The sequence below is a fragment of the Bos javanicus genome, chromosome 23 (genome assembly GCF_032452875.1).
Source record: "Bos javanicus breed banteng chromosome 23, ARS-OSU_banteng_1.0, whole genome shotgun sequence".
Classification (NCBI taxonomy): Eukaryota; Metazoa; Chordata; class Mammalia; order Artiodactyla; family Bovidae; genus Bos; species Bos javanicus.
The window spans coordinates 13,915,983-13,936,758 of record NC_083890.1 but is presented as its reverse complement, the minus strand read 5'-3'; the positions used below and the strand labels follow the sequence as shown (position 1 = coordinate 13,936,758).

Here is a 20,776-nt window from a genome sequence, read left to right as displayed (position 1 = left end):
GGTTAAGAATCCACCTGCCAATGCGGGGGGACACATGTTTGACCCCTGGTCTGGGAAGATTCCATGTGCCGTGTGGGTAACTAAGACCATGTGCCACAACTACTGAGCCTGTGTGCCCTAGAGACTGTGCTCTGTAACAAGAGGAGCCGCCGCAACAAGAAGCCAGGGCACTGCACCTAGAGAGTAGCCTCCACTCACTGCATCTAGAGAAAGCTCAGGTGTATCAACAAAGACCTAGCACAACCGAAAATAAATAAATACAACTGTAAAAAATATGGGCCAATCTTAAACCACCCTACAGTCAGAAAGAGATTAGGAGAAAGAGTTCAGAGTAATTTCCTCGCAGGGGTGGGAAGGTCTCACAAGGTTCTCAGCTCCCTTCCACACCTTCTTCTCCCACATGCCGAGGGGCTCAGGGCTCCCTGGTAGTTGGTTTGCCGCTGGGACCCATCCTTCCTGGCAATCCCTTCTCAACTTTCCCAATTCATTGCCATACCTACCTCATTTCCCATGATTGCTATTGGCTATCTATCCTTGGAAAGCAGTTAAGCTAATTTGATTTGAGGTGTTCATGGTGTGGACACACAGACCCCTGGAGGCTTAATGAACCCAGTGAAATCAATCTAATCTCTTTCACGTGGAGCAAACATGGTTTTGGTGGCACTAGTAAGGCACTCTTTGCTCCTAAACAAACTATAAAAGCAATAGATCACTTGCTTATGCATTATGATTTAATCCTGGGGAAACCGAAAACCTGTTTATGATTCCTAACTGAAGAGGAGCCTGAATCAAACGAAGAGAAAGTGACTAAATGGCAGAGGTTACACCTGAAATGTGGGGTTGGTTTCCAGTGTGGGGCTCCTTCATTGAACCGGGTTTCCTAGGGAGGATTCCCTGAAACCATCATCCCACCACTATCCTCTTCATAAAACAGATAGCCCACCAGGAGCCCAGGAAAATAGGGAATTGGTCTGAGTTTGTTTGTTTTTTGTTTTTTTTGTTTTTTTTTTTTACGGTTTAGGGAAGATGATGTGATCAGAGAGTAATTATAAAGCACTTTAGGATGCCTCTGGGTCTGCAGAAGATGAAAAGGCATATATTAAGGCAGAAATTCTCAACCTTTTTGTCAAGAAATCATTCTACTCTTTAAAAGTACAAAAGACCCATAGAAGTTTTTCTTCTGTGTGTTATGTTTATTTAATATATATTTAGTATGCCAATTTGTTTATATTTATCATATTAGAAAGTAAGATAGAAATTTAAAAATATTGAACTCATTTAAAAATAACAAAATCAATACCTATTATAAGCATTTTTATTAAAATACCTATATTTTCCAAAAATTAGGAAGAAAGGTGGCCTTGTGTTCCATTTTTGCAGGTCTCTTTGTTGAGCTTCATAGAAAAGCTGGATTTTCATATCTGCTTTTCATTCAATCTGTTTTGAAGCCACTATTGCATAACCTGTTTAAAATTCATCTATAGATGACACCACCCTTATGGCAGAAAGTGAAGAGGAACTCAAAAGCCTCTTGATGAAAGTGAAAGTGGAGAGTGAAAAAGTTGGCTTAAAGCTCAACATTCAGAAAACGAAGATCATGGCATCCGGTCCCATCACTTCATGGGAAATAGATGGGGAAACAGTGGAAACAGTGGCTGACTCTATTTTTCTGGGCTCCAAAATCACTGCAGATGGTGACTGCAGCCATGAAATTAAAAGATGCTTACTCCTTGGAAGGAAAGTTATGACCAACCTAGATAGCATATTCAAAAGCAGAGACATTACTTTACCAACAAAGGTCTGTCCAGTCAAGCCTATGGTTTTTCCTGTGGTCATGTATGGATGTGAGAGTTGGACTGTGAAGAAGGCTGAGTGCCGAAGAATTGATGCTTTTGAACTGTGGTGTTGGAGAAGACTCTTGAGAGTCCCTTGGACTGCAAGGAGATCCAACCAGTCCATTCTGAAGGAGATCAGCCCTGGGATTTCTTTGGAAGGAATGATGCTAAAGCTGAAACTCCAGTACTTTGGCCACCTCATGCGAAGAGTTGACTCATTGGAGGAGACTCTGATGCTGGGAGGGATTGGGGGCAGGAGGAGAAGGGGACGACAGAGGATGAGATGGCTGGATGGCATCACTGACTCAATGGACGTGAGTCTGAGTGAACTCTGGGAGTTGGTGATGGACAAGGAGGCCTGGTGTAGTGAGATTCATGGGGTCGCAGAGTCGGACGTGACTGAGCGACTGAGCTGAACTGAACTGAACTGATAGAGCCATAGGAGCATGAGAATGGAAAAGGCAGATAGTATCTTAGCAGTATTAAAAAGTATTTAGTATTAGTATTTGTATTAATACAAATATTAGTATGTACAAGTATTAGTGCTTGACCTTGGAAACCCACACTTTAAGAAGCACTGAATTAAAGACATACTACAAACTCTCCCCACTAATTTTGCTGATGACAGACAACTGAATGGTGAAGTCAGCACTTCATAGCACTGGGACTATGATGACATGTGTAGAGACACATAAAACCTCCATAGTTGGTTTCAGTATATAATGCAACCCACAGGGATGAATAAAGGCAAGAGTTGTCCAAGGGAACAGAACAGCTTGGATGGTATTGTATTAAAACACAAGGGGAAGTTTGTTTCCTTGGTAAAATTTTTACTGTTCACCAATATCTGCTTCCCCACTCTGCCAGGAAGCTAAGCTCCTCTTCCCTTTGAAATTATATGTAGCCACATGACTTCCTTGAAGCGGAATGATGTGTGACCTTTCCAGGAAGAGGCTCTAAGAGCTGGTTTGCTACTCTGCACACTGCTTTTCTCTCCAGATGTTCTGTGTTGATATCGGCTTCCCCGCCAACCTGGGGCTCAGAGTCAGCACAACACTGATGGGAAACAATTTTCAGCTAACCCTTACTGGACATGTAGCCATTGAGATGTTGGGATTGGTTGTTATCACAGCACAATCTAGCCCATCCTGACTAATACAGCCACCTCACTGGAAAGGCAAGTCAAAGGCATAGAATGTACTATTTAATGCATGTTTATCAGGAGATTACTGTGCATTAAACACCATGCTAGGTGTTGTGATTAAACATGACTTAAATTTGGCAGCAGCCCTCAAAGAGCTTATATTGCAGAAGGCACGTAGATAAACTGTTGCTCTGTTGTAAGTACCACTATCAACAAGGGTGAATCTAGGCTACTATGGGAGGGAAAAGTCCTTGAATCCTTTATCAGTCTTGGAACCAGCAAGAAACCGACAGTACATTTAGGTGGTCTTTTCAAAAGGATCATTTTTGAGGTGTGGGCAGAGTCCAGGTGGCTAACAGGGATGTTGAGGCATCTGTGGCCATCAACAGATGAAAGCCAACCCCGCCCCAGCCTGAAGGGACAATGGCTAGAAACGGTGCTTTTGGACCTGGTGTTACTGGACTCAAGATGGCAGGGCCATTTAATTACAGTTGTAGAAAAGGACAGTCAGTGCCAGACCACAGCAAAACCGGCAGGAGGAATAAACACTCTGACTTCACTCTCTTTCTCATCTCCAGTCTCCTGCTTGTGCCTCCTGCTAGGCAGGAAACCAGAGACAAGGGTGCCTGGGTGATGCCATCAAACAGCTGGTAGACACCAACATTCTAGTCCTCAGAGCAGGGTGGGGAAGGTCACGGAGAATCTGGAGAGGCAAATGGAGAGCAGCGTGAGTAAGGTCCAAACAACACAGACATTAAATGAATTGTTGAAATAATATTTTTCAAAACTTTTAAAAATTTCATTGCTTAATTAAAATGCCTAAATTTGCAGAGTCCACAGCTACCGATGGAGTGAAGAGGGATTGGAATGAGTGTTCCCTGGTGGCTCAGACGGTAAAGCATCTGTCTACAATGTGAGAGACCTGGGTTCGATTCCTGGGTTGGAAAGATTCACTGGAGAAGGAAATGGTAACCCACTCTAGTACTCTTGCCTTGAAAATCCCATGGACGGAGGAGCTTGGTGCAGGCTACTATCCACGGGGTCGCAAAGAGTCGGGCACGACTGAGCGACTTCACTTTCTTAGAGGGCTGCGTACTTGAGGCTTCTATTATGAGAGAGAGAGGCAATGGGCATATAGCCAGAAAACCAACTGTGGGTTTTTGTTGAATAACGACTTTGTTTTTTAGAGAAGTTTTAGGTTCACAGAAATATTAAGAAAAAGCTACGGAGATTTTCCACATACCCACTGTCTCCACACATGCACAGGCTTGTCCACTTGTCAACATCCCCCACCAGGGCGGTACATGTTATGACTGATGAACCTATGCTCTCACAACATAACTAGCCAAAGTTCATCATTTACAATTTGGTTAATTCTTAGTGCTGTGTTGATACATCCTGTGCTTTTGGACAGATGAGTAATGATCTGTACCATCATTTTGGTATTATAGGGAATACTTTCACCATCCTAAAAATCCTCTGTGCTCCAACTATTGACCCTTCTCCACTAAACCCTGGAAAATACTGATCTTTTTACTCTCTTCATAGTTCTGCCTTTTCCAGAATGTTCTACAGTTAGAAACATACAGTCATATGTAGCCTTTTTCAGATTGTCTTCTTTTACTTAGTAGCATGCATTTAAGTTTCCTCCATATCTTTTGATGGATCATTAGCTATTTCTTTTTATCACTGAAATAATATTGCATTGTCCAGGTGTACCACACCTTATTAACCCATTTATCCACTGAAGGACATCTTGGTTGCTTTCAAAAGTTTTGTCCTGGGTCCTTTTTGGGAGGGGGGTACGTTGAGAGGAGGGAAGAGAGGCATCAAACTTAGTTGTGGACAGAGCTTGAACAGTCTTCCATGGGTTCTCAGGCCCTTTTCAAATAGATTTCCATCAGGCCTGTCTGATGTTTCAAATGTACTGTTTCAAATGTACCCAAACACAACTTCAACCCCTGCATATATTGTCTGAACTTTGACTGAAATATACTAACTACCAAGTGTGTATTAGGAAATAAAGATACGGTTCCCGTCCTCAAAAAACTGATAGACTAATGGAGAGGAAAAGATAACTGACAATAATTGATTTGTACAAATGCAATGAGACTTTCAGAAAAGCTAGGGTGATTTTAGCTTCAAACTAAAGGTGAGTTTCCTATGATGTTTTTCAGTGTTTGGTTCTTGCAGTTCCATAGTGATATAACAGATAGGCCTGTTTGAGAATAAGGATTCTTAGTACATAGATTGGAGAAGGCAATGGCATCCCACTCTAGTACTCAAAATCCCATGGATGGAGGAGACTGGTGGGCTGCAGTCCATGGGGCCTCTAAGAGTCCGACATGACTGAGCAACTTCACTTTCACTTTTCACGTTCATGCATTGGAGAAGAAATGGCAACTCACTCCAGTGTTCTTGCCTGGAGAATCCCAGGGACAGGGGAGCCTGGTGGGGCTGCCGTCTATGGGGTCGCACAGAGTTGGACACGACTGGAGTGACTTAGCAGCAGCAGCAGCAGCAGTACATAGATTCGGAGAATCTATGCCTAGAGAATTCCGTAAACAGAGGAGCCTGGTGGGCTGCTGTCCATGGGGTCACACAGAGTCAGACATGACTGAAGCGACTTAGCATGCATGCATGCATTGGAGAAGGAAATGGCAACCCACTCCAGTATTCTTGCCTGGTGAATCCCAGGGACGGAGGAGCCTGGTGGGCTGCCGTCTATGGGATCGCACAGTCGAACACGACTGAAGCGACTTAGCAGCAGCAGCAGCAGTACATAGATTCATTACTGAGGGTGCCTTCCATGGAAAGTTTTAAAGACTATGCTCTTTGTTTTTGAGAGAGAGAAAGGGACCCTTCTTGCCAGTTCCTGATACATACTGAATCTTGACTTTAGGAATCATATTGTCTTGGGTTTAAATCCTAGTTTTGCCAGCTGTCAACCATGTGACTCTGGAAAAATTACCTATCCTCTCCAAGCTTCTGTTTCCTAAGTTGTAAAGCTGACATTCTATTAACTGTAAGACTATTGTAAGTACTAAGTGATACTTAGCATGATGTTTGGGGTGTAGGGAGCATTCCAAAGATGATATCCACTTATTCTATGACTTCTTGCTACATACGTTTTTAAACACAGACACCAAGATTGTTAGTGTCCTTTAGGGCACTAACAGTTGGAGAAGTGTACCCTGAAGGAGGGAGCTGACCATCCTACAACCAGGGCCTAGACTCGGTGAAAGGACTTAGATAAGTCATAAATGTGCAGGCTCAGACATTGGTTTTTTTTAAATTGATTAAGAACTATTCAATAAGCACTATGGTAATGTACTGTGCTGAGCACTGTGGGTAATACAAAATGACTGGGAGCATTGATCCCTTCTTTCTAGAAGACTGCAGTCACTGGGTATAGGAGCATTACAAATATATATAAAACTATAGTACATACTTTGGCAATGCCAAAGAACGCTCAAACTACCACACAATTGCCCTCATCTCACATGCCAGTGAAGTAATGCTCAAAATTCTCCAAGCATGGCTTCAGCAATATGTGAACTGTGAACTTCCAGATGTTCAAGCTGGTTTTAGGAAAGGCAGAGGAACCAGAGACCAAATTGCCAACATCCACTGGATCATTGAAAAAGCAAAAGAGTTCCAGAAAAACATCTATTTCTGCTTTATTGATTATGCCAAAGCCTTTGACTGTGTGGATCACAATAAACTGTGGAAAATTCTTCAAGAGATGGGAATACCAGACCACCTGACCTGCCTCTTGAGAAATTTGTATGCAGGTCAGGAAGCAACAGTTAGAACTGGACATGGAACAACAGACTGGTTCCAAGTAGGAAAAGGAGTACGTCAAGGTTGTATATTGTCACCCTGCTTATTTAACTTATATGCAGAGTACATCATGAGAAACACTGGGCTGGAAGAAGCACAAGCTGGAATCAAGATTGCCAGGAGAAATATCAATAACCTCAGATATGCAGATGACACCACCCTTATGGCAGAAAGTGAAGAGGAACTCAAAAGCCTCTTGATGAAGGTGTAAGAGGAGAGTGAAAAAGTTGGCTTAAAACTCAACATTCAGAAAACGAAGATCATGGCATCCGGTCCCATCACTTCGTGGGAAATAGATGGGGAAACAGTGGAAACCGTGTCAGACTTTATTTTTCTGGGCTCCAAAATCACTGCAGATGGTGACTGCAGCCATGAAATTAAAAGAGGCCTACTCCTTGGAAGAAAAGTTATTACCAACCTAGATAGGATATTCAAGAGCAGAGACTTACTTTGCCAACAAAGGTCCACCAGTCAAGGCTATGGTTTTTCCTGTGGTCATGTATGGATGTGAGAGTTGGACTGTGAAGAAGGCTGAGTGCCGAAGAATTGATGCTTTTGAACTGTGGTGTTGGAGAAGACTCTTGAGAGTCCCTTGGACTGCAAGGAGATCCAACCAGTCCATTCTGAAGGAGATCAGCCCTGGGATTTCTTTGGAAGGAATGATGCTAAAGCTGAAATTCCAGTACTTTGGCCACCTCATGTGAAGAGTTGACTCATTGAAGGAGACTCTGATGCTGGGAGGGATTAGGGGCAAGAGGAGAAGGGGACGACAGAGGATGAGATGGCTGGATGGCATCGCTGACTCGATGGATGTGAGTCTGAGTGAACTCCGGGAGTTGGTGATGGACAGGGAGGCCTGGCGTGCTGCGATTCATGGGGTCGCAGAGTCGAACAGGACTGAGCGACTGAACTGAACTGAACTGATAATACATACCATAATAGGTTAAAGGATTTATGACAAAGGAAGAAATAAAAGCCTAAAAATTTCAGGAAAAGAGAGAACATTTGGTTGAGTATGTGTTTAGGGCTTAGGGCACTGTTGAGATTAGTGAAATGGAATTTCTTCTGTGTCTGAGTATGGATGACCTTTAAATCAGCAGAGATGGGCAGAGGTGCATAGGTAGGAAAGCACAGTTGAGGAAATGGCCAATAATCCTGTGTCAGGGAATGCAGGACATACTTTGTGGAGAAATGGCTGATAAAGCCAGAAATACGGTGAGGGAAAAGCCTACAGCTATTACTCATTCATGTCTTTTTTCCTCAGATCTTTTTATGTAAAATGTTGATATTTTGTTTTTATGTGTGTGTGTGTGTGTGTGTTTTTTTTTTTGCATTCTGACTTTTTGAGATATTGCATTAAAACATTATCTTGAAAATCTACTTTTTTGGCACCTCCTTAAATTTCATTCACCTGGCCCTAAAGCACTTAGGTCGTGGTATGTGACTGGCACAAAGTCCAGAGCTGCCAGTAGGAAAAGACTCAGGATCATTGGCTGAGTTTGAACCTGGTGTTTTCCAAGCCCTCCCTAGATAGAACACAACCTGCCAGGGAAAAGGAGCGGCCGGAGTGGACTACAACTCCCAGAAAGCCGCGCGGCACAGCGCCCACGTCGATTGGCTGCTCGGGCCCCGCCCCCTCCCGGGCCCCGCCTCCGCCTCGAGGACCCGGGGCGGCGAGTCCGGGGCTAGCGTTCTCCCGAATCGGCTACCCTGTAGGATCTTGCACAGCCGGCAGGCTTCAATGGCGGCCCAGCCAGTGTCCCGGGTGGTGCGGCGGGTCCTGAGAGCCAGTGTCCGGAGCTGCAGCTCGGGGGCTCCGGTGACGCAGCCATGCCCTGGGGAGCCTGTCGTGGAGGTGAGCCGGTTCGCATCCACACTTTTCCTGGGGGAGGCAGTGGCCAGGCAGCTAGCTGCCCAGAAGCACCCCGGCCCCTCCGCGGCAGCTGCTTCTGAAAGTGGTGTCCGCTCCTGGGAGGGACACCCCTCGGCGCTTAATTAGGCGCACAGGGAGAGGTGTGGAAAGATGTTCTCTAGATCGACCGCCCAGTCCCACCTGGAATCCCAGCTGGGGGTGGCGGGGTGGGGGTGCTCCCTGGGGTCTGACTCAAAAGCTTCCCTGCCCACCCGGCCAGGCAACCTCCTTCCAGGTCTAAGTGACTCCCAGAGATGGGGGAGCAGGCGGGCAGGACTCTGGGACCAGTGCAATGTTATTAGCACCCCTCTCAGTCCTGCCTCACACCCTTAAACAGCTTCTTCCTTAAACAGTTTCCTCACTGTACCCCTGGGGTAGGTTATCTGTGTGATCAGGTGCTTTTGTGACACCTACTTCATAATGTGACACTGACTAAAAATGTCACTTTGTAGTCACCTGGCTGTGTGACCCGTCCTTCACTGGCTGTTTGTGCTTCATCTTCATTTCCCTTAGGAGGGTTCAGCCTGATTCTGGAGCAGAGTGGAGCCCAGAACCTGGGCTCTTGCAGGTTTGGGAATCTGCTTTCTCTTTAGGGTTAGGATAGCGCCCCCCGCCCTGAGTCCTTAACAGCATCTCTCAGAGGGATTTTTGGTGTGACAGGTTTTCAATTTGTTTTGCCCATCTTGTCAGGGTATCATTTTGGGAGAAGCATCTCTTTTTATTTGGTGAAACCTTTTCTGGGTCCATTTGGTCATTCCTTTCCCACCACCTGGCGCAGGACTTCAGGTTCAGGGGCTCAGCAGGTCAACAGATTGAGCACCTGCTGTTGCTCAGTCAGGAGGAGGGTCTCAGGCTAAATTGCTTTCCCCAATTCTGACCTCCCTCCTCACCCTCAGGATCCTTGGATAAGTAATTCGCATTGCTGGAAGGTGAAGAAGTGTGTCCAAATTCTTGAACTCTGAACGTCATGGAGGGGAAAATGGGAAAACCAAGATGGCTGAGAGATCTTTAAAGAATTTAGGAAAAGGGGAAGTTTCTTCTCCCCACCCCGAGCCCCTAACTTACTTTGTACTTTTCAGCCTGTGCTAAGCGGCTTCATTTATGGTCTCACTGAGGCCTCACAGTAAACCACCTGAGGTGAGTAGAGTTTGTATCTTCAGGTGAGGGAGCCCATGGAAGTGAACTTCCCTGGACCCCCCTGAGCTGTAAAGTAAGTGAGCAGGAGCGCAAACTCTCGCACCTGTGCTCCGGCTTCTTGTCTTCAGGGAGGATGAGGGAGGCCACTCCTGCCCTTTCCTTTACACTGTGAGGGCGGAGGTATCATTAGCAGGTAGGAAGGTGGACTTGAGCAGAATGCCTCAATTTTAATCCCAGCCCTGCCGCTTATGAGGTGTGTGAATGTCAGCAAGTCCCTTTACCACTCAGTGCCTCAGTCTTCTCTGTGAACTGGGAATAACAGTGTCTACTTCTTAGGGTGATTATAGAGATTAAAGGAATTAATGTAATATATATATATACACACTTGAAAAGTCTGGCCCATGTACATGCTGTGCATGAGTATCTCAGGTTTGTCTTAATTATCCTTGCCACCATTGTCACATGCTGTGTCCCATAAGTCCCCCCGCCCCAACCCTGGACGTCTCCCAGCAGGGTTATCTTCCGCAGATGGGTTGCTCCCCTGTGTTTCTAGGTATGGTGCTTACCTGGTGCTCTGCCGTCGGTGGCATCAGCAGATATTTGGGGCCGTTTGAAACAGACCCGGTGAGGTAGCACACGACAGAGCGCTGGACAGGACGCCCCAAGTTTTCACACTTGCTGCGCCCCCAGTGTGATGCGGCTCCTGGGCCTACGGCTTCCCCTCTTTTCATGTCTTCAAGACCAGGGGGTGGCCAGCCCATCTGTACGCAGTTGAGGGAGGGCATAGAATGTCCTTCGGAGAGTCTCAGAGGTGAGCGAGTCTTGGAGACAGCTGTGTTCTGCCCATCCGCTGAGCTTGCCAGTTGGTGGGAGCAAGGGTGGGGGCTCCTGGAATCCCCGTCCTCCCTTCCCTTCCAGTAGGGGGCCTTTTCCCCACACCACCGTGCCCTGGAGTGCCCTGGAGGTCTGGTTTGGGATGGGAGGTGCTGGGAGAGACAAGGGGAAGCCAGGAGGTGTTGTCCGTTTGTCAGGGTGTGGGCTTGTCTGTTCGTCAGCGTGTTGGCGGGAGAGCGAAGTGAGGTGTGGGGAGGGAGCTGGCTGCGAGGCTGGTGGAAGGGGGCCTTGGGCTGCGTCCACTTGAGGTGGTTCTCCAAGTGGACAGGGGAGGTGAGTGGGTACACGGGGAGGTAGGTAGGGGAGACGGAGCTCCCTGCCATCCTGGTTGGCACAGTCAGGACAGAGGGCTTCCCACAGTTGCAAGAGCTACACCCCTTTTTCTTCGTCTCAGGCTCCGGGCAGGCTTCGTTGGGGTGACGTGGGGCTGGCCTCAGGTCCCGGGTGTGCTGCCTTGGTCCAGGGGAGAGGCTGACTCTGTGCCAGCAGCACCTAGTTATTCGGGGGGCCGGGAAGAGCACGTGTCGGAGAGGTTTCTGCAGGGAGGGACTGCGTACATGAGGAGGATGGCCGGGCCAGGCCTGGGGCAGTCACCCTCGGGAGGAAAGCAGACTTCCTCAGGAGGGCTGTCTGAACGTCCAACCTGCCCAGCTCCTCAGAGGGCTGTGTTTCAGTGACATATGACTATCCTTACATGTGTGAAGACCTCAGACTTAGGGTGGGGCTGGAGGGAGAGTGGAGGTCAAGGCCCGGGACTGGGCACTTTGCCCAGGTCCCCTCATTTAATAGAGATGAATTTTGGACATCCCTGGGTATAGTTCGTCCCAAAGAGGGTGTAAATGGGCCAGTGCTATTTGGGTTTGGCCTGTCTCTTTGTCCCCCAGCTCCTCTGGTATCTGCACTGCAGAGCAATTTGGAGGTTGGCCTTTATCAGTCAAACCAAAGGCCCGATGTTAATGGAAACCAGGGAAGGCACTTGGAGGGCAGGTCCCTCCCTAAACTGACTCCTTCCTACTACCCTTCCCCACCTCACCCAGTCTGCACTGGTAGGAGACGAGGTGTAACCAGTAGCATATGGTTGGCTGTCTTGTGCCCAGTTAATTGCACTGGTGTCCATGGTCCCTGGGTGGCTCAGACCCTGCTTGTCCTGCTTTGAGTGGTGTGAGGGCAGGTCTGGAAACCCCAGCCTTGGGCCCTCTGCCATTAAGTAGGGCTTTGCAAGACTAGGGAAGCTGACATGAGTGGGAAAACTAGTCCTAGTGTATACAACTAGTGCCCCTCCATGGATATATGGTGACTGGATATTTCTGAGTAGGAGTTAGATGAAGTGAATGGGAGCAGTCTCTTCCTGAACCCCTACTGTGTGCCAGGAGCTCCTCCGGTTGACTTAGGTAGGATTATTGTCCACACTTTATGGACGAGGAAGCTAAAGCTGAAAGAGTAGTAGGCAACCAGGCCTGTCGTTCAGGTTTACCCGCCTCCAAAGCCAATGCTCAGAACTGCAATCCCCCGGATTAACATGGCACCGAATTCTGGTGTGGCTGGGCCAGTGGTTCTCAACCTGGGCTGCAGAGAAGAATAGGAACACTACAAACAAAGCCAGGGCCCCAACTCAGAGCAGCTGAGACAGAATCTTTGGTCTGGGGCTCTGGCCTCAGTACTGCTAAGAAGTTCTTCAGGATATTTTCATGTGTAACAAGAGTTAAGAGTCACTGTTAGAGGCTAAACCATTTTTTTTTTTTTTTTTTAATTTGGAGAGGGGCATGGCAACCCACTCCAGTATTCTTGCCTGGAGAATCCCGTAGACAGAGGAGCCTGGCAGGCTACAGTCCATGGGGTCACAAAGAGTTGGACATGACCAAGCAACTAACACACACATTGTTGCTTTACGATGTTGTACAACAAAGTGAATTAGCTGTATGTATACATTTACCCTTTCCCTCTTGGCCCTCCGTGGGGCTAAAGCATTTTGACAGTAGAGACCAGCCTAGAAACGAATGGCTACCCCAGTGTAACTGGGTTTCACACACACTGCCTTTCTCTCTGAATTGGGGATCTGCCTGTCTGTCCATTGACACAGGTGTTTTGACACCTGCTATGACTCGGGAACGCTGAGTCAGGCAGGAAGACTTCCCACCCCAGGCGGGGCCTGGGGAGTCTGCGAAGCCAAGGGTGCTCTGCTTGTGACATGTCGTAGCTTCTCCTGGGCAAGAGGCTTCACTGTCTAATCTGCCCGGTAATTCCTCCTGGATTCCAATCTCCTTTGACTGGTGCTAATATTTTTTTTCCTCCCAGGGGGTTTAAAGGAAAAGGGGAAAAAAAAAAGGGAAGAATGAAAGTAGGACATGCAGTGTTGGAGGAGAGAGGAGGCAGGGATGAGGCGTGTTAATATCCAAGTGATGAGTTTGCAGTCCTGGCAGGGAGAGGGAGACGAGAGATGTGTTTTGTGTGTGTTTAGGAGGCTGCCTCAGGTACTGGCTGTATGATCTGAATGAATGTAGAGAAGGTGACTCTTGGTTTCAAAAATGAAATCAGGCCTGCCCCACCCTTGGCCAGAACAGAGGGCCTAATTCCGTGCTGGGTTGCTCCATTCCACATCTGCTCTCCGGTTTCTGCTGAGTCACGAGCCTCTGTCTTCTCACTGACTCCCATTCGGGGTTTCATTTGGGTTCCTCCCTCACCCAGCCGCCTCCCCCAGGGTGTTCAGATTAGGGTGAGGAGGGCATCTTGGCGAGTGGGAGGAGGGGCCCTGGAGTGATTAACCAGTTACTCAGTTGTGAATAGCTGTGGATTCCGGGGTGTCTGGGCTCCTGGACTCTGGTGGCCAGTGGGGGTGGGACTCTTGATTCTGTGGTGTGTCCCTGCCCCACCCCCAAGGGCATGGGGGAAGTGGGGAAGTGGAAAGGCAGTGGGTGAGTGGGGAGGGAGGAGGGAGCACTCTTGTGATTATTTCAGACTGCAATTCAGGGAAGTGACGGCTACTTTCTGGTCCCTGGACCATGGGAAGAGTTTCTTAGATGATTGAGAAACCGGTCCTGGAGTGAGCAGAGTGAGGTCAGTTTTACGGACCCAGGAAAAGCCTGAAGCACCCCCTGCTCTCTCTCTCTCTCACCCCTTCTGCCTCTTGAGTCAATCTGGCCCTTGACCTTGGCTGTACATTAGAATCGCACCGAGAGATGAAAAACGCAAGCACCTGGGGATCTGAATTCAACTGGTCTCCATGGGAATGTTCTTCAACTCCCCTGCTGCTGCTGCTAAGTCACTTCAGTCGTGTCCGACTCCGTGCGACCCCGTAGATGGCAGCCCACCAGGCTCCCCCGTCCCTGGGATTCTCCAGGCAAGAACACTGGAGTGGGTTGCCATTTCCTCCTCCAATGTGTGAAAAGTGAAAGTGAAGTCGCTCAGTCGTGTCTGACTCTTAGCGACCCCATGGACTGCAGCCTACCAGGCTCCTCTATTCATGGGACCCTCCAGGCAAGAGTACTGGAGTGAGGTGCCATTGCCTTCTCCCCAGATGGTTCTAACATGCAGCCAGGGCTGGGGAGGTCCCTGAAGTAAATGTTTCTCTTTCCTGGACTGCAGGAGACCCAGAGACCTGCTTTCTTTGTTTTTTAAACATTTTTTTAAAATTTTTTTATTGGAATATAGTTGATTTACAATGTGCTGCACAGCAAAGTGAGTTACTTAGACCTACATCCACTCTTTTGTAGATTCTTTTCCCGTATAGGCCATGCCAGAGTACCGAGTGGAGTTCCCTATGCTATACAGTAGGTCTTTATTAGCAGTGTGTGTACAGGCTTCCCGGTGGCTCTGTGGTAAAAGAATCCGCCTGCTGATGCAGAAGATGCGAGTTGGATCCCTGGATCAGGAAGATCCCCTGAGGAAGGAAATGGCAGCTGGATTGTGCATTCTTGCCTGGAAAACCCCATGGACAGAGAGAGGAGCCTGGCAGGCTACAGTCCATGGAATCGAAAAGAGTCAGACATGACTTAGCAACTGAGCACTCAGCACACAAGTGTGTATATGTCAGTCCCCCTTTATAAGTCTTCCAATTTATCCCTTTCTCCCTTGGCAACCATAAGATCGTTTTCTACATCTGTAACTTTTTTGTCCTATTTTGTAAGTAAGTTCATTTGTACCTTTTTTTTTTTTTTTGGATTCCACATGGAATTGATACGGTATTTTTCCTTCTCTGTCTGACTTCACTCAGTATGACAGTCTCTAGGTCTCTCCATGTTGCTACAAATGGCATTATTTGTTCTTTTTTATGGCTGAATCATCTTCCATTGGGTATAAGTACCACATCTTCTTTAGCCATTCCAGAGGCCTGCTTTATTAGGTTATAAGATGGTGATAATCTGGGGTGTTTCTCTGCCAGCATCCTGGCTAACCCCTCTTTTACAGCAGGACACTTTTAGCCCACAACTGTCCTTGTTTTATAGCTGGGAGAGCAGACCAAGAGGAGTCAGAGAACTTTGCCAGTCTGTCAGGGTACACAGAGCCCGGAAACCAGGGGTTCTTGCCCCCAGTCCAGAGCTCTATCTGTAGACCTCACAGATGACCACCACCACGGTCATGATTCCTTTGTTCTAAAGACTCTAGAGAAATGACTTCTCCCTGCCCTATATTCCATCCTGTGTACCTTCTTGGACACACCCTATGCAAGTAGGGGAAAGACTACAGAACTTAGAAGACCGGGATTTGAGTCCTGGTTCCACCAGGGGTGTTCGTGGGCGCCATCTGAGCTCTGGTTATAATAATCCTTTCAGGTGTGGGGATGGAGCGGGGAACGTTCTTTGGAAACCTCAAGATGCCTTGCAGATGTTATTTCTGTGGGGCAGTTATCATCAACATCGGTCATGACCCAGGGTTGTGCTCTAAAGCAGGGGTCCCCAACCTTTTTGCCACCAGGGACCAATTTCTTGGAAGACAGTTTTCCACAGACTAGGGCTGGGGTTGGGGGGGATGGTTTCGGGATGACTCAAGTGCATTACATTTCCCGTACACTTTATTTCTAATCTAATGCCGCCACTGATCTTATAGGAGGTACCGGTCCATAGTCTGGACTTCGCGGACCCCTGCTCTAAAGGGACGGGGGAGAGAGAGCAGATGATCTCAGACTTGGGAAAGGGGGACGGAGGCTGGCTGCTTCCTTTCTCTCCCCCAGGATGCGTTTGCGCCTTGTGAGAAGGCTCCAGCAATCCCCTCCCCATTATACCCCAAAGTGTGGGTCCTTAATCCTTTCTTCTGGCAGTGGGTGGGTGAAGGGTAAGGACGGACGTAATCTGGGCATGGGGTTAGCATGGTGGCCATCCCGCACCTCCATCCTCCCTTCCTGGGGGCTGGTGTCCTCATTCCCTCTGTGGGTCCCCCTGGTTGTACTGTCCTTACCCTAGGCCTTCTACAGGAGGGGAGCCCCCCGTCGTAGGTGTACCCACCCTGGCTGGCTACGGCCCCCAGCTTCTCCTGCGGGTGTAGTCTGTTGGGTCCCCCTAGGCAGTGGGGAGGCAGCTTGTGTGACCCCATCTGCCACAAGGAGTAATCGCTTTGAGCTCAAGGTAAGGAGGGCTTCCCTTGTGGCTCAGCTGGTAAAGAATCTGCCTGCAATGTGGGAGACCTGGGTTTGATCCCTAGGTTGGGAAGATACCCTGGAGAAGGGAAAGGCTACCCACTCCAGTATTCTGGCCTGGAGAATTCCTTGGACTGTATAGTCCATGGGGTCGCAAAGAGTCAGACCCGACTGAGCGACTTTCACTTTCAAGGTAAGGAAGGGGAAGCCTGAGTTGGAGAAGTGGTTCCATGTTCCAGGCCACTGGCCCTCATAGCTGCCTGCTCCTTCCTCCTCGTTTCTGGACGTGTTTCTTGGGTGCCAAGAGGCACATGCCCTCCCGGTGACCTGTCCAAAAGATGCTAGGGATGGCTGTTCCTGGATGGGCGTCCTTTGAGGGAGGCATGACAGGGAGGAGGTGGGGGCTGGGTGGGGTCTAGTGCCCTTTGCCCTGCCCTGATGCCCAGGCAGATGCACCCCAGCAGAGGCCCTGCACCCTCAGGGCTGAGTATGGGGCTTGGAGGGGCAGGTCCTTCCTTCTAGACCTGTCTCTCATCCTGTGAATGAGGGGAGACTTCCAGACCCCCACAACCGTGGAGCCCACATATGGATGGAGAGGCAGTGTGTGCGGGTGTCAGAGGGGAGGGGAGGGTGGTTGACGGGGGTGGGCGTCGTGTCCCGGAGGTGGGTTCTCCCCGCACCTGCCCCCAGCCCGTGGTCCCTCCCACCCCACTGCAGGTGCTGTCCAGGCCGAGGCCGTTCCTGGGGGAGCACGCCGCCCCCTTCTCCGCCTTCCTCACCGACAGCTTCGGCCGGCGCCACAGCTATCTGCGGATCTCCCTCACCGAGAGGTGCAACCTCAGATGTAAGTCACCCCCCGGGCCCTCTCTGGGCACCGGTCCCTCTGCTGCAGTGACCCCTGCAATCGCCCCCGGTCCAGGAATCCTCCTCCCCATTCCTCTTTCTAGAAAACTCCACCCAGCCTTCTTCCTTGCTTGTCAAGTGGGGTTCGGGGGCAAGGTGGGGATCAAGAGTGAGTTTTGTGATCCTGGGAGCTGGGTTCTCCTTGGAATCAGGCTGGAGAACAGAATTGCTGTTGGATTCAGGGTCGAGGCTGACCCGGGACCTACCACGGGCTCGGGACTCTTCCTCCCTCCCTCCTAATTCCCCAAGGTCTGCACAGTGCAGGACATGGCATGGGGCCCGCCGGGCACTGTAAACAGGTGAAACAGGCTGGTGCCCACAGCCAGCACTGCCGGGTATAACAAAACACTCCAGTTTCATGAGACGGGTCGTCTGGGGCCAGGCTGGTACACGGTCCTCATTGCATAACATTGCATAACATCGTACAGAGAGCTCTGGGCGGGTCCACTGCTGGAGGGACTTCCACAGTGTGCGCGTCTGTCTGTCTTGCCTTTCTTCCATCTTTCCTCTCTTCCTCCCTTCCTCTCACTGTAACTCACGGTGAGAAATGTGTTTACTTCATGGCCCAATAAATACATGTCTGTGTAGTAAATGTTCAACCTAACAATACTTACCCCGTGCAGTACTGATGTTCTGATGTTCTTGCCTAATCTGTTCCATCTTGAAAGACCAATTCTAGACCCTTCCCTAATCCGCCCCACTCCCTGGCAGGTCCTGGCCACTAGTGCTGTTGAACCTGTCCTACGGGAACTGAAGGGAGGAAATGGTGCCCCACTCACCAGCCAGGGCTCGCCTCGTTGTCCTCTTTTGCTGCCTTGCCCTGGACAGGCGGTACCTCAGTCTTCCGGTCTGTGAAATGGGACTGGTGTTTGGTCACCTGAAGGACTGTAGCCTGGGTGTGAGAACACGTGTTGCCACAGAGGAGAGTGGCTTTGTCCAGGGCAGGGAGCACTTCCTGGCCTCCTGCACCTCAGGACACACAGAGGTGGGGCTCACTGCTTGTCACAACCAGATGCGGTGAAGGGACTGAATGATGGCAGGAGGGGTGGGCCCAGGGCCCTGGCCTTCTGCGCAGACCCCGCCCAGCGGCCCCTCACAGAGGAGGCAGTCTCGGCCTGCCCCTGCCCCCAGCCAGGCTGCCCTGGCCGCTCATTTCTCATCTTTAACCCACTGAGGGACATCACGGCCAGATGGGGAGGGGTGTTAAATTTTATAGAAGAGGAAGGTGAGCCTCAGAGAGAATCTGGCCTAGGGTTTGTGCTACCTCAGACTTGGCCGGGTCTCTCCTCCTAGCTGGGTTGAGGTTCCAGAGAAACTTACAGCATGGTGGGCGAGTTGGGGACTGGAGGCCTCCCGGTCTGACCGCCGCGGTCACTTCCTTCCTCCACGTCCCCTCCCTTCCCTCAGGTCAATACTGCATGCCTGAGGAGGGGGTCCCTCTGACCCCCAAGGCTGACCTGCTGACCACAGAGGAAATCCTGACCCTGGCCCGGCTCTTTGTGAAAGAAGGCGTGGACAAGATCCGGCTCACGGGTGGGGAGCCGCTCATCCGGCCGGACGTGGTGGACATCGTGGGTGAGTTGACCAGAGTTATCACCACCTCTCCCAGGTCCTGCTCCATCCAGCTTGACTTGAGTACAAATATCAGAAGCCAACACTCCCTTGGGATGTTATGTTCAAAGAGTCCTGCCACCCTCTGAAAACAGGCACCATCGTTATTCTCATTTTTGTTAAGAAATGAGGCACAGAGAAGTTGGAGAACTCGCCCAAGGTCACAAAGCTAGTAAGTGCCAGAGCACAGTGGTTTGACGTCAGATTTAGACTAAAGTCCTCCCCCAGGCTTGGAGGCCCGCGTGATCTGGTTCCATCATCCGCAGAGACCTCTCTCCTGCCGCTCCCCCCCCATCCTCCCCCGCATTCACGCCACCAGGCCTTTCCACGTGCCATTACCCTCGCTAGGAGCAGAGGGCTGCCAGCCTGCCTCGTTCAGGGCCCTGCCCCGGTATCATCTCCTTAGGGGAGGCCTCCTTGACCTAAAGTCCCTCCCCACATACACGCCCCCGGCTATTTTGTCTCCCAGGAGTTGGCAAGATATAGTCCAGGGCCACCACCGGCCTGCGTGTAGCCTTGTAAGCTGAGAATAGTTTCTCTGTTTCTAAATGTGATTGAAAAAGAAAATCAAAAGAATAACCTCTGTGGCACGTGAAAATTATATGACATTTTAAATTCACCGTCCATTAATAAAGTTTTATTGTGACGTAACCACACCTACTCGTTTACATATCTCCCACGTCCAGTACTCTTGCCTGGAATATCCCATGGACGGAGGAGCCTGGTGGGCTGCAGTCCATGGGGTCGCTACCAGTCAGACACGACTGAGCGACTTCACTTTCACTTTTTACTTTCATGCGTTGGAGAAGGAAATGGCAACCCACTCCAGTGTTCTTGCCTGGAGAATCCTAGGGATGGGGGAGCCTGGTGGGCTGCCGTCTATGGGGTCGCACAGAGTCGGACACGACTGGAGTGACTTAGCAGCAGCATGTTGCAGAGCTGAGGCGTTGCCGCAAAGACCATGTGGCTGGCAAAGCTGAAAATATTTACTCTTTGGTCTTTCCGACAGAAAAGATGTGGTGACCCTACTCTACCACGTTATGTTGTTTGGTTAGTTTTTGTCTTCTCATTAACTAGCATGAAAGCTCTCAGGGATCTGGGTGAATTCTGTTCATAGCTGTGTTTCGAGCACCTAGGAGAGTGCCTGGCACACGGCCGGTGCTCCCTGGTGTTTGCTGAATGAATGAAGGTGGTTCAAAATGCAGTCTCTGAAGCATGACGCGCCCTTGTGGGGATCTCAGCTGCACCTGTATACTGCTGTTACAGTAGTGTATCTCGGGCAACTTTTAAAGTCCATCCTAAGCCTTCCAATGAAGAGGGTAACCTACCTTACAGGCTGGACCTGGGGAAGAGATAAGAAGGAAATGTCTAGCAAGTGGCAAGTGCTGTGTGTGGGGTGGCCCCTGCCGTATGCTGGTTCTAAGCCCTGAGGTCAGGCAGGGACTGTGAGTGTGTGCTTATAGAAGATGAAGTCAGAGGAAAATAAGGTTTCATTTTCTTGATTGCTGAGGCCCTCGCCTCCGCTGCTCAGGGTGGGACCCCCCCCCCACCCCCACCCCCACCCCCACCCCCACCGGGCTTCAGCTGTCTGCCTCATTTGCTGTTCAATGCATGTTCTCTCGAGTGCCTGCTTGTGTGCCTGGCACTGTGTTGGGGTCAAAGGGAAGTGATCGCAGGCCCCACCTTCAAGGATCCCAGCCCATTGGTGGGAGTAGTTCCTGAAGACTGCCATCTGACACGGAGTTCAGCTGCGGTGGGGGCTCTGAGAAGGGGTCCAGGGACCCCTGCCAGCTCTCCCTCCCTCCTACCCTGTGGCCAGCTCCCTGCAACTCCCACTGGTCACTTGACCTGGAATCCTGGCATCCTTCCTGGGCTGCACACGCTGGCCAAGGGGAGTTGACTTAACCCGCCCTGTTCCAGGCCATTCC

The 20,776-nt window shown here is 49.8% G+C and overlaps 1 protein-coding gene across 4 annotated transcripts in view; it reads left to right on the top strand.

Moving 5' to 3' along the window:
• The first annotated feature begins 8,478 nt into the window (after window positions 1-8,478).
• Window positions 8,479-20,776, top strand: part of MOCS1 (molybdenum cofactor synthesis 1) — a 34,512-nt gene continuing 22,214 nt past the window's right edge. For 2 of the 4 annotated variants that reach the window (XM_061398091.1, XM_061398090.1), the window contains exons 1-3: window positions 8,479-8,677; window positions 17,052-17,178; window positions 18,645-18,812. In XM_061398091.1, the coding sequence (XP_061254075.1) occupies window positions 8,564-8,677; window positions 17,052-17,178; window positions 18,645-18,812 (409 nt within the window). In that variant the 5' untranslated portion in view covers window positions 8,479-8,563. The other 2 variants (XM_061398093.1, XM_061398092.1) reach the window with 2 other exon arrangements.